The following is a 12,543-nucleotide window of genomic DNA, read 5'->3' as shown; positions in this document are numbered from 1 at the left end:
AAAAAAGTATGTTCATGCCAAAAAAAAAAAAAATGCTAATAATGTTATAACATTCTCTTCCTGATAGCTGCAGCTTATCTTCAGCTTCTAAACTAAGCCCAGGGACTAAAGATGTGTGGCCTTCAGGGAGGACGCTGCCCCGTCACGGGGCATCTCCCCACGCTCTCAGGCAGCGTGGACGGCCCTCCCCGCACCTGTGCCGGCGCCTACCTCGCCTTCCTCTGTTGGGCCCAGCGCACCTTCTCCAGGCCCCTGGCCATCAGATCACCTCGCAGCTTCCTCTCCAGGGCTTGCCACCAGGCCTGGTGTTTCCTAACAGCAGAGAGAGGCTCGGGTTAAAAATAACAGCCTTCAATTCCCCCCGTGTGACCTCCGCTGACCTCCGCTGATACCAGGACCCCTGGTCTCCACGCCTCCTTTCCCTTGCTCAGGACACACCCATCAAGCAGGCTCTTGGCCTGGTCAAGGAGGAATCTCTGCCCTCGAAGGGCTCCCAGTTCGGGGTATCACAGAGACAGGTGACATCAGTCGAAGAAGGCAACACAGAGCTGGGGACATTTGAGCTCAGGGCGTTCATGAAGGGCTGTGTGGCTTGTGGGGCCCGCCTTGGCCGGGGAGGCATGGCGGGGCGGGTGGGGTTCCGTCTCTTGGTCCTCCTGCCTGAGACAGTGGACACACCCGGAGCCATCAGCGTGTCCTGAACATGCGCGTGCAACATGGAGAAGCACCCTGGGAGCCAGGAGGGTGGTGGCAGGGCGTCCTCAGGCCATGGGCGTGTGTGTCTCCAGACCAAAGGCGAGGGACCTTGTCACACTGCCAGGGAGACTGAGAGGAGAGCTCGGTGGGCCTGGGCCCCAGTCGGCAGAGGACGGCACAGGCTGGAGAGTCCAGCCCAGGGAGCACTTTCCTCTGTGCCGTGGCTCCCACCCGCCCAGCTGGAGGTGGGTACAGCTCGTCCCTCCCCACAGTGGACAGGGGGCTCTCCTTCCCAGGAGACACAGCAGCTGCCCGCGGTGCTTCCTGGGCCTGTCCCTCCGGGGCTGGACATAGCTCTCCCCACACCCCACAGGTCCCTCAGTCACCGGCTCCCGTGCAGCCAGTCAGCTTCCGTGGCTTGAAAGCCAAGGCCTCAGGGAGGGGCTGCCAGGCCCTGGGCGGAGGACCAGGAAGAGGGCCTGCCCGCCCTCAGGGACTCTGGGTGGCCCGGGCCGGGAGAATCCCCTAGTCCCCTCGGCTAGGAGGCTGGACAAAGTGCAGGCACTTGCCACCCGAGTCCTCCTGCTGTCCCAGCCCCGCAGGCCCTCTGGACTTGCTGGACCGCTCATCCTCACGGCTGGCCTCACGCCCTCCCTTCCCCTCACCCAGCTCTGCCCACGTGTCCTCAGCAGTGCTCGCGACCTCCGGAGTCAGACCCCTCCTCAGCTCTGACCAAACAGCCCCATGTCAGGAAAGCAGTGTCCACATGTGTGCCCACCACCGCCATTCCAGCGGCCCGCCAGCCCCCGCCGTCCAGCCACAGCCTCCTGTGGGTCCTAGATGAGGCGGGCTCTGGCAGCTGGGGCCCTACCCTTGCCAACCTAGTCCACGTTTCCCTTCTCAAGTGACACTGCCCGGCTTCCTGCCTTCCCTCCATGGACCCAATTCATACCTGGACTCGGAACCTAAAGGAAAATATCTGCAGGGTTGTAACAGCTGAGGAAAAGTGGCCCCAGTGACAGATGGGGACAGCCACCTACCTAGGCTACACCTGTCTGGAGTATTAGGCCGCCATTCAAAACAATGTCTGAGAAGATGTGTCGATAACAGTGACAGCACGACTTAAAGTAGCAGGAAACGCAGCTCAGACACTGGGACAGGAATAGCCCAGGAACATGGAGAGCTGCCCCCGCTCTCAGGCCTGTGGGCACAGCGTCAGCACCGCGGGCGCGCGACACTCAATACACAGGTGTGGGCCAGCAGGGCAGCTCCACTCCACAGTCGCGCCTGGGGCGGGGCCAGAGCAACGCGTTCAGTGGAAACAGCACTTGGAGCTTTGAGTCGGGGTCTTTCCCCAGGCGGCCCCTCTGTGGCCCAGGCTTTCTTGGATGATGGGCAGCAGCAGCTCCCAGTCACCACAGGGCCACGAGGGCCATCCCCACTGTCCCAGGCTGTGCTGCAGTGGGGTGTTCCACCCGAGGGGCGTCAAACACGCTTCCCACCCACACATTTTCCACCAAGGATGGGTTTATGGGGACGAGAGTCACGACCTCATGGTAAGCCTGGAGGTGTGCACACAGGTGTGCACATGCACACCTCAACCACACTCAACACACGCACATGCACTCAGAAAGCCTGTGGAGGGAGAAATGTGACCAACGGACGGTGAGCCTGATGGACATTTTTTCCAGGTGGTAGGTCTGATCCCCTGCTCCAGTCCCCTTACAGGTCACCCTCTCTCTGGTTTCCAGAGGCGGTCACCACAGGGCACTCACCTCCTCCTGCCAGGGTCGGCCTGCTCCCTGCCCTCGTGGTCTGCTGCACGGTCCGAGTGCTTCTCACTGACCGAATCCAGCAGGGCCAGCAGCTGGGGCTGGGAGCCCGCGGGCAGCAGCACACTCAGGAGGCGGCACAGCGTGGCCCCGGGCACCATCGCCATCTTGCAGAGGTACGACGCCAGCCTCAGCTCCTAGGGCAGGCAGGGGAAGGGGAGCTCAGCCCGCGCCACCTCTAGACCTGACATGCGTCAATTTTAAATTTATTGCATTCTTAGGGCTTTTTGTCTAAGGGGAATAAATATTTTAGTAGTTAGTCTGGAAAACAGCTTCTAAATTCACAGAGCTGTCAGAAAAACCTATTTGGTGAGCACCTGTGGCACCGCGGCATTCCTGAGGCTGCGTCCCTCCCTCGTGACTGTTCTCGGCTCTGTCAGGCACTGCCCGAATCACATGGCAAAGGCCCTGGCCTGCAGCAGGGACACTGCTCACCTTTCTCCTCCTTGTTCCACTTCTGTGAGGCCACACGGCCCTGAGGACCATTCAGGCTCCAGAAACAACTGAAGTGTCCCTAAACCAGGGGACAGAGAGTGTCCCAGGGACACTGTGCTGCGTCCTTATCACAGAACACCGTTCTGCAATAAGTAAAAGGGCTGGAAGGGCCTAGAGTCTAAGGCTGCTTGACTCCAGGCACACAGGTCTGCGGCCTGGACAAAACTCAGAGCTGGGGCAGACCCTGGGTTGCCAGGGTGGGCAGTGGGGGGCAGCACGAGGAGGGCTCTGTGGGGAGGACAGTCCTGCATCCTGACGGGGTGGACCTGCTGTGCTCAAGTGACAGAGAACAGTGCATGTGCTGACACCGATGTCAGCTCCTGACTGTGACATGCTCTGGGCAACAGCAGCGGGAAACACGAAGCCCGGTGGACGCTGGCATGCCCCACACTGGCTCCGCAACCGCCTGTGCATCCGCAGGATTTCAGAACGAAATCTTTGTGGAGAAACCAGCACAGATCTGGTACTCCAGAAAGCTCCCTGGCACCCAGCGGCACTGAGCAGAACAGAGAGGCCTTGGGCCGGTTCTCGTCTCTCTCTGCCTCCGCCTCCTCATCTGTAAAATGCGGGTTAGGATGACACTGTGGCACAGGGTTCAGGGAGGACAAATGGAGCTAGAGCTTGTCCCACTGTCCTGTATCACACAGGCACAGGTAACAGCACTTCTGGTCAGGGCAGGCACACCTGACCACCTGGCCAGTCAGACCTCCCCTGGGACTTCAGTGAGGCCTAAGACAGACAGCAAGGCTGGGGTGGGGAGGGCATCGAAGGGCCAGGAGCCAGGACTGCCAGCCACATGTCCCTCTGGGAGGCGGTCATTCATGTGCACTAGGAAGCAGGAGAGCCCTGCAGAGGCAGAAGGACCCGGGGGAGTCCATTTGGTGTTTGTACCCCTCGGGCTCAGCCCGGCTTTCCTGGGGGGTGGTCAGGGGATCCAGACGTTTCCTTTTATATAAAACAGCATCAGGGCTGGGGCTGGGGCTCAAAGGTAGAGCAGTCGCCCACCATGCATGAGGCACTGGGTTTGATCCTCAGCACCACATAAAAATAAATAAAGATATGTGTCCACCTACAACTAAAAAATAAATATTTAAAAATAAAATGAAATAAAACAGCATCACATTTGCAGATACCCTGCACACAGCCTCTCGTACCTTCCTATCATCACTGGTGCTACCTAAGACACAGGACACGATGGTGACCTACTGGGCACAGCACTGGCTGGGGAATGGTGGGCAGGAGAGGCCATCAGTGTTTGGTAGAGACACAGCCCTGCCCGACCAGCTGCACAGCACCTGTCCACAGCAATGCAACTTATTTTGGATCCACAGTTGGCTGAATGTGGGGACATGGAACCTGCCTGAGTGTCCCCTGCCTGCCACCTGTGCTGGGGCCACTCATGACCTGCTCTGAATTTCCCAGGCCAGCTTCCTCAGCCCATTCAATGGCTGAGGACAGGCAGCTCTGAGGAAGGGGAAGAGGTGTGTGCAGGGGACAGAGGCAGGGACAGAGGCAGTCTGGGGCAGTGTCTCCTCACCTGGCCGCACAGGGTCACGAAGGTGTCCGTCTCCATGTTCTCCAGCAGATCCTCCAGCACAGCGCTGTCCTGCTGCTCTTGTCTCCAACTAGAGGGAAAACAGAGCCCAGTGAGGCCACTGTGTTAGGAAGGGACACCATGAGGCCATCCAGGCTCCAAATAAGGAAGAGGGATCAAAGCCACACCGCCGTGTGAAAAAGAAGTATATGGACATATATATGTACACACACACACACACACACACACACACACACGTATGCACGCGTACACAGATATACGAAGAGATGGTGGGGAGGCCTGTGCCTCTTGTTGCCTAGGCCTCTTCCAAGGAGGGTGGCCAGGAGAGGGCGGCTCGAGTGAGGTTCCGTGGGCCCCTGAAGGAGACGACTGACTCTGACAGAGGCTGGGCAGCGGTCCTCAAGGCCTGCACCAAGAAGACCAAGACCTGGTCCATGTGCCCTGACCACAGGACCAGCTGGCTTCCCTTCGCAGGAGCCTCCTGTCCTCCACGGGAGCAGCTCTGCTGTCCACGTGGCCTGCCCACAGTCCTGCTGGTGGCCACACCCACTGCGTCCTCAGGTGCAGCTCAAAGCCTCCAGGGAGCGCGTGAGTGCTGCACACCCCAACGCCCAGCCCACCTACCCACGCCTCCGAGAAGCTCCTCGGCACAAGCTCAGCCCTTCACGGTCACCTCAGAGCCCCAAGCCGTGCTCCGTTCACACAGCATCTCACCACCCGGAAATCATGCCCATCAGACTCCAGTCTGTTTCCTTCCGACTAACTTGTGTCTGTTTTCAGGACCCGTCACACTGCCCAGTCCAGATGGCCTCACGTTCCCTCCACACCAACGCCAGGTTCACAGTGGAAAACGCCAGAGCTATGAACCTTGTTTTTCTAAGAGTTCCTGATGCCACAGGCCAAGCTAACTGTCCAGTGTTAATTGAAGAATAACACAAAGAACAGAGAAAGAAGACGGGAGCTCGGCTCTGCAATCTTGATAAAGCGCCATGTTTACAGTGAGGTCCGAATGAGGCCTGAGTTCTGCTGATGTCGGCCCACGGCTCGGTCCTGCACTAAGATGACGGAGAAGCCGGTGAAGAGGAACAAGACCTCTCTCTATTATTTTTGCAATTTCTTGTAAGTCTGCGATCATTTAAAAAGTCTAAAATATTGGTAGACCTCAGTGATAGGAAAATAAGGTATCTTAGAAGGACATCAGGGAACAAGGAAGCCGATTCCCGCCAAGCTGGGTGGCTCGTGCCACGTGCTGGCTGGCACCGTAGGCAGGAGGGTGAGAGGCAGGTTCCCCAGGCCTGCAGGGGACGTCACCCATGGGACCGTGGGCCACGGGCCCTACCTTTGCTGGTGGAGATCCAGTAACTTCTGGCCCTTGCCCAGGGCCTGCTGCAGGACGGCGGAGACGGGCCTTTCAGAGTCCTCCTCCCCAGGCTCGCTCAGGAGCCCAGGCCCCCCAGCCACCCAGTGCTGCCAGCTGGCCAGGGCCTGCTGCTGCTGGGCTGCCTCCTGCTGGGCCACTTGGTCCTCCAGCCTCCTGTCCAGGTCCTGGAGCTCCTGCACACAGAGGGGACGGGTGGTGAGTCCCACTACAAATGTGAATGGAGCAAGGACAAAGCCTGGGCTCCCGGCACGCGCTGGAAGCCTGCCGGGCCCATCTTGCCTGGCTCCCCTGGTAGAGTGACCAGATGTAGGATGTGCCCACCTCCTCTGTCACAGCTCCACCCAGCAGGTGGTGCTCCTTCCTCTACAGGGACTTCCCGACTGCCGACCGACCATACCTCCTGGGTGGCCGGCTCCCTAGTCCCTGGGGGACAGGGACATCCCTCCTCACATCTCACTGACACCCTTCACACGCACTTTTTTGAAGCCACCTGCATCACCGTCATGCACCCTTTGGCTACAGCTTGGGCTCCCTGAGGGAGTAGGTGCACGGTGCCGGGCAGCTGCCACCTGTCCCGGGGTCACCGCAGAGTACCTGTCAGCATCTGCCACTGAAGAAGTCACGGGACGCAGCACCACGGTCCCTATCAACAGTGCCCACAGCACAGAGGCACACCAAAGGGCTGCTGGTCCCTGGTGGCACCAACTTAGGAGGCTCCGTTACGACTTCTGCCTTCGCCATGGTGCGCAGGCAGAGCACACGCAGGGAAGACGGACGCTAACTCTGGAATTTGGATGGTGTCCCAGGCGGGTGACCCGCAGTACAATGTTTTCTTGCCATAGTGGACCGTGGTGGCAGCACAGTCCCCAGCCAGACCCAGGTGCTGAGGTGGACAGCAGCACTCCAGCGTGTGCTGGGCTGCCGCACAGGCCAGGGCCACAAGTGAACTTGTGTCTTATGCTCAGTTTATCGTGAACTAACCCTGGAGGTCGGGGGGCATCTGTGGGAAGATCTCTGTCCTTCAGCGACTCTAGACCACACCCCCCCTTCTCTGAGTTTATGGAGAAGGAAATCGGGGCAGAGTGGCGGTCATGTTCCAGGTGACACACTCACTGAGAGGCAGAGTCGGGATCTGAGCCCAGGCCAGCAAACTCCGGGCTTGTGCTCTCACTGGGCTACGCTGCCTGACACCGTCGGGGGGGCACCTGCCTTCCCAAGTCACCAGAAAATCTCAGCAGAGGAGTCTGCCAAGGTGGGCCCGGGTAGGTAGGAAGCCCCCAGGCCATGGAGGTGCAGGCAGGGAAAGCCGAGGTGGAGGTCAGTGGGGCTCATCCTGAGAGGTCCTGGTGGGCCTCACGGGGGACAGTGGCCCCTGATCCTCCTAAATATGTACAAAGTACTCTGATTTCTGCGGAGGGAACAAAGTTTGTATCAAATTCTCAAAAGAGTCCACAGTCCCCAAGGCTCAGAGATACAACCCGAGAACCACGACAGTGGGACAAGTGGCCGAGAGGAGCCCCGAGGACACAGCGTGGAGAGACTGGCAGCCTGGCCACGCACTCCAGCCTCAATCCAGGGCCTGGGAAGCCTCGAGAGCTGCGGAGCGGCACGTCCACCCACTGGGGTCTGCCATCCTGACCGCTGATCACTGCAGCACCCTGAGGGGAGAAGAGGTAGCCCGACGTGGTTTCCCACAGTGTTCTGTCGAGCTGTGAGCCTGGCCAGACCTCTGCTGGGACCAGTGTGGGATGGAAGACTCCAACCCCAGCCTGTTGGGGTCACCAGGGAAGTGGTGAAGCACAGAGGCCATCTCTTCTAGAGGAGCTTGGAAGTCCCTGGTCAGGAAGGGAAGGCAGGTGGACATGGCCTGCAGCTCAGCGTTCTCTGGTGGGACTTTCTCCAGAGCTTCAGGCCTGTGCCCCAAGCCTGCTCCCCTCCGCACCTGCCCGCTGGGTTCCAAGCTCCGTCTGGGCCTGCCTTCTTTAGAGCCTGCTCTGCTACTAGGCTTTAAATACAAGGACCACGAATCCCAGGCTGTGGTGACTTGTCTTAAAAGTTAATAATAATAACAATAATAATAATAATAATAATGGCAGTTAACATTTCCTGAATGTCTACACTGGGCCAGAGCATTTACACAACTTATTTAATCTTCACAAAATGACACAAAATCAGAATTTACCATTATCCCTTTTTATAGATAAGGTGACTGAGGCACAGTGAGGGTAAGTGAAACTCCTGAAGTCACAGTGTTGGGCAAAAACACAGCTGGAGAGAACTGAGGTTTCTCTGGTCTCTGGTCCCATCTCTCAGTTCAGCGGCCTCCGAGAGCACCACCAGGTACCTGCCAGATGCATGAACAGAGCGACAGCTGGTGACACCGATGGGTGGTGGAAGGAGGGATGATAGGTAGACAGGTGACAGAAAGACGGATGGACAATAGACTAGAGGATAGAAAGATGGTAGAAATAGATTAGGCAGAGAATGGATAGACAGACAGACAGACCGACGGATGGATGGGTGGACAGAGGATAGAGTTCCTTTTTGCTAGGTATTTGTTGGGATTCAGAGTGAGTGGGACATGTCTCTAGATCCTGAAGACTCAGTGTGGGGAGGGGGCAGCTTGTATGCAGAGACAGAGACAGAACACCATCCTCGGTGATCACAGATTCAGATGGGGCTCTGGGAGCACAGAGCTGGGACAGATGGTGCCACCGGAGGGCATCCTGGGTGGCTTCATGGAGGCGATCCCTGGGCTTGTCTTAGAATGTAGACAGGAGTTTGCAAGGAGGTGTGGCAGAAGTCTTCTAGGTAGAGGTCCCTCTAAGGAACAGATGCTTGAATGTATCTCAGGGCTCAGAGCAGCAGGAAGGTCTAGGGCCTGAAGCCCAGGGTCTGAGGGAGGAATGGTAGGAGGTGAGGATTTTTTTTGTTTTTGTACCAGGGATTGAACTCAGGGGCACTTAACAACTGAGCCACATCCCAAGCCTCTTTGGGTATTTCATTTAGAGACAGGGTCTCCTTGAGCTGCTTAGGGCCTCGATAACTTGCTGAACTGGCTTTGAACTTGCATCCTCCTGCCTCAGCCTCCCAAGCCATTGGGATTATTAGGCGTGGGCCACTGCTCCCAGCTAGGAGGTGGAATGTGGACCTGGGGGTGGGGCTGTGCGTGATCATTTTATTTTTCATAAAGAATCCTTTGGCAGCAGTGTGGAGGGGAGGCTGGAATAGGGAGGGGGCCAGGGGCATGATCTTAGGACAGGAGGCCTGCTTTGCTGCTGTGGGCCTTGGTGAAATGACCGTCCCTCCCTAAGCTCAGCCTCTTCCCCAGAAGAATGGGACTAGAAATGCCACCGTGGAGGGAAGGAAGGGGCAGAAGCACAGTCAGTGCCTGGGCCTCACGCAGAGCTTGGCGGGTGCAGCCAATAGTGACGCTCTCTGCCTTTGAAGCCCGGGTGGCTGGGAGCCGCGAAGCCAGGCCACAGAAGACCAAGTGCAAGAACTCAGGCAGAATCATCAGAGGGTGAGTCCTGGCACAGGAGAACCAGGCGGAGGGAGGAGGAGGGAGGAGGGAAGGGAGGTGCCCATGGGCCTGGAGGTGCGTGCTCAGCAGTTCAAACCAAATGCACATACAGTGCGTACAGTTAGTCTGGGGTCACAGCATCTGCTCCCTGGAAGTCCTTCCTGTTTAAATCTGCCCATCACAACCATTCTGCCCTGATCCAATTACACCTTGCATATGCTCCAATATCACAAAAAGAGTCTGAACCCTTCATCAATGAGGTGCACTCAACGTCACCCTCGCAGGAGTCCTTTCTCCCACAGCATTTCATTGCATGCTTTTTAAATCCTCCTGCATGTTTCACAGCTTAAAAGCCCATTTACAACAGGAGAGCGGTTGATGCAGACGATCAAATGCAGAATGGAGTCCAACATTTGGAGTAAGATGGCCGTCTCCTGCCAACTGCAGACTGAATGAAACAGCGGTCACCCATCACCTTGGCCTTGAGGACACCACGTCATCTCCACTCAGGACTCACGGCCTCTTCCCCACAGACCAGTGGTAGGAAGCTCTGTCCTACTCAAAGTCTCAAGATGGACAGGGTGTTGTGGTCTCAGTTACCAGTGGACACAGGTGATCTCAGCACCACGAGGGGCTTCCAGGCCGCACTGAGGTGTTCCCCGTGCAGGTGGAGGCAGCATGTAACTGTGAACTGAGAGCCAGGGCTCCTAGTGTCTCGCTCTGCCCCCGACTCCCTGACCTTAGACTGTCCTTCCCTGGGAAGGCTTCATTCCCTCCATCTGGAATCCAGGACAGGGCTCCCTCCGTGCCAACCACTCTGAGTGCATCCCGTGCTGTGTGTCTGGGTAAGTGCTGGGCCAGGCCTCCTCCTGTTACCAGGAGTCCACCTCGAGTGGGTGTATATGCGGAAATGAGCGTCTGGGTTGTTTCCCCCGTTAGCCGTTAGGTGGATTTTCAAAATGGTGTTCTGATTTCTCCTGAGAGACCAACCGTATACTCCTGGGAGAAACTCAACCTGGCCCCGATGTATTGACTTCTTCTCATAGATGGATGGGTCATGTTCACATCTGGTGTCTATGATCACAACTGCCATTGTTCCTTCTTAGACTGCTCGTGTCTGGTTTCGGTATCAAGGTTTGCTGAGCATCATAAAATTAGCATCCTCCTAATCTCAGGAATAATGTGCACCCGAGACCAGCTGAAGACCTTAAGGTTTGGTGGAGTCCGCCTACAGAACTGTCTCGGTTGGGTGTTTTCTGTGAACAGGGAGGTGCTTAACCTATGCACCAGTTTCTTTCATGGCATTAGGAATGTACATGTTTTTTCCATCTTGAGTCAATCTTTCAGACTTTTCTAGAAATTTTCTCTTTTCAGATTCTTCAACATAAAGCTGTGCACAGTATTCTCCTATTTTAAAAAACTGCTGCATCTACAGTTGCTTTCTAAACTCTGGTATTATTTACTTGTCCCTCACCTCTTTTTGTCATGGCAAGTCTTGCCAGACATTTGTATATTTTATAAGTTTTTTTCCCCCAAAAAATTCAACTTTCCACTTCCCTGTGGCAGTTCTGTTTTTATTTTTATTTACGCTATGTTCCTTCCTCTGCTTTCCACAGGCCAATTACCCCAGTTCCCCCACCCCAGCTTCCTACATGGTCAGCTGTGGGCCTTTCTTTCCTAATGTAGCTTAGGGTATAAAGTTCCCTCCAAAACCTGCTTTAGCTGAATTCCACATTGTGGTATGTCATATGTACATTATTTTTCTGCTCTATGTTTTTAAAATATTTTCCATTATTTCTTTGACCTAGGAATTATTCAGAGGTATGTTCTGAAGTCACAAATTATGGACTCTTTAGCAATTATCTTTTTTAACTGTTTTGAGGTTAATTGCCCTTTGTTGAAAGGTAGCCAGAGTGACACATGGTGATTATTTGTCACTGCTCCAGTGTGTGCTAAGGACACATTTTGGTTACCTGTTTGCTGTGAATCCTGGGTGCACTCAGGGCGGCTTCTCAGATGCTCTTCTGTGTGCCCTCTGGGCTCCATCTGATCACCAATCATACTGAAGCGTGTGTGCCGAGATTCTCACCTTAACCTGACTCCTCCCTATTCTTTCACTTTTCCTTCTTCTTATTTTCTTTTATTAAGTTCACACAAGTCCAGAATCACTAATGCTCCAGGTGACCAGCGTTTCAACATCATTTTTGTATGACCTTTATTTTTTCAGTAAACTCACAGATCATGACATTCTGCTGATGCTTTGGGTCCCCAATGTCTTCGAAGGCCCTGGCCTGCTCACACAGGTCATCTCCCCTGGCTTCTCACTGCCCAGTGACTTCCTGCCCACGGAGAGCTCACCTCTGGCTGCACTCAGTCTTTAGAAATCCCGATGTGTCCTCTGCAGACACCTTGCTCTGCATAGAACGAGTCTCTGCACCAGGACTGGAGACCAGCCTGGAGTCCTGCTGGCTCCTTTGTCACCTGGGGTGTCCTGGCTGAAGGGCTGCATGCATCTGGTCCCTTCTCGTCTTCACTCTGCTGAGGCCTTTCCTTAAAACTCATAGGGCAGCTCCCCCTCCCCCCCGCGCATGCAGCAGGCGGGAAGGTAGGGGCTCTGGCCCCCCAGCCTGTCTGGGTGTCCTACCCCATGGACACATCCCACAGCCTCCTGCCCGGGGCTCATCCCAACCCGGGTTCCGGGTGTCGGTGGTGTCAGCGCAGTGCTGGCTCCCGATCTGCTCTCAAGGCTCCCTGCAGCTCTGACGGGGACACCCGCAGCCAGTCCTGAAGGACGTTCTCCTGTGCTTGAGCTTTACGGGGGCAGCACTGGAAGCTCAGTGCTGGAGCACCCAGAGACCCTACGGGAGCTCTGTCCTTAAGACAGCTGTCACCACACAGCGTTCACCATGTGGCCAGAAAACAGTCTTGGACTCTGTGATTTGCCACCTTTTAAAGAATTTATGGGACCCCCATCTTGATGAACTCAGCTGGGACAGTCCATCCACCAAGGTGACAGTGCACCAAGTCAGGGAGAGACTCTGGCTCCTGTCACTGATCAGCC

At 56.1% G+C, this 12,543-nt stretch overlaps 1 protein-coding gene across 1 annotated transcript in view; it reads right to left on the bottom strand.

Annotated features, from left to right (window-relative positions):
* The window catches only part of Evc2 (EvC ciliary complex subunit 2), a 90,252-nt gene that overhangs the window by 2,235 nt on the left and 75,474 nt on the right, over positions 1-12,543 (bottom strand). Inside the window, 4 exon segments of the mRNA XM_015481940.2 lie at positions 211-312; positions 2,472-2,665; positions 4,561-4,648; positions 5,918-6,132. Of these exon segments, the coding sequence (XP_015337426.1) occupies positions 211-312; positions 2,472-2,665; positions 4,561-4,648; positions 5,918-6,132 (599 nt within the window).

The sequence above is a fragment of the Marmota marmota genome, unplaced genomic scaffold (genome assembly GCF_001458135.2).
Source record: "Marmota marmota marmota unplaced genomic scaffold, marMar, whole genome shotgun sequence".
NCBI lineage: Eukaryota > Metazoa > Chordata > Mammalia > Rodentia > Sciuridae > Marmota > Marmota marmota.
This window is presented reverse-complemented; position numbering and strand designations above follow the sequence as displayed.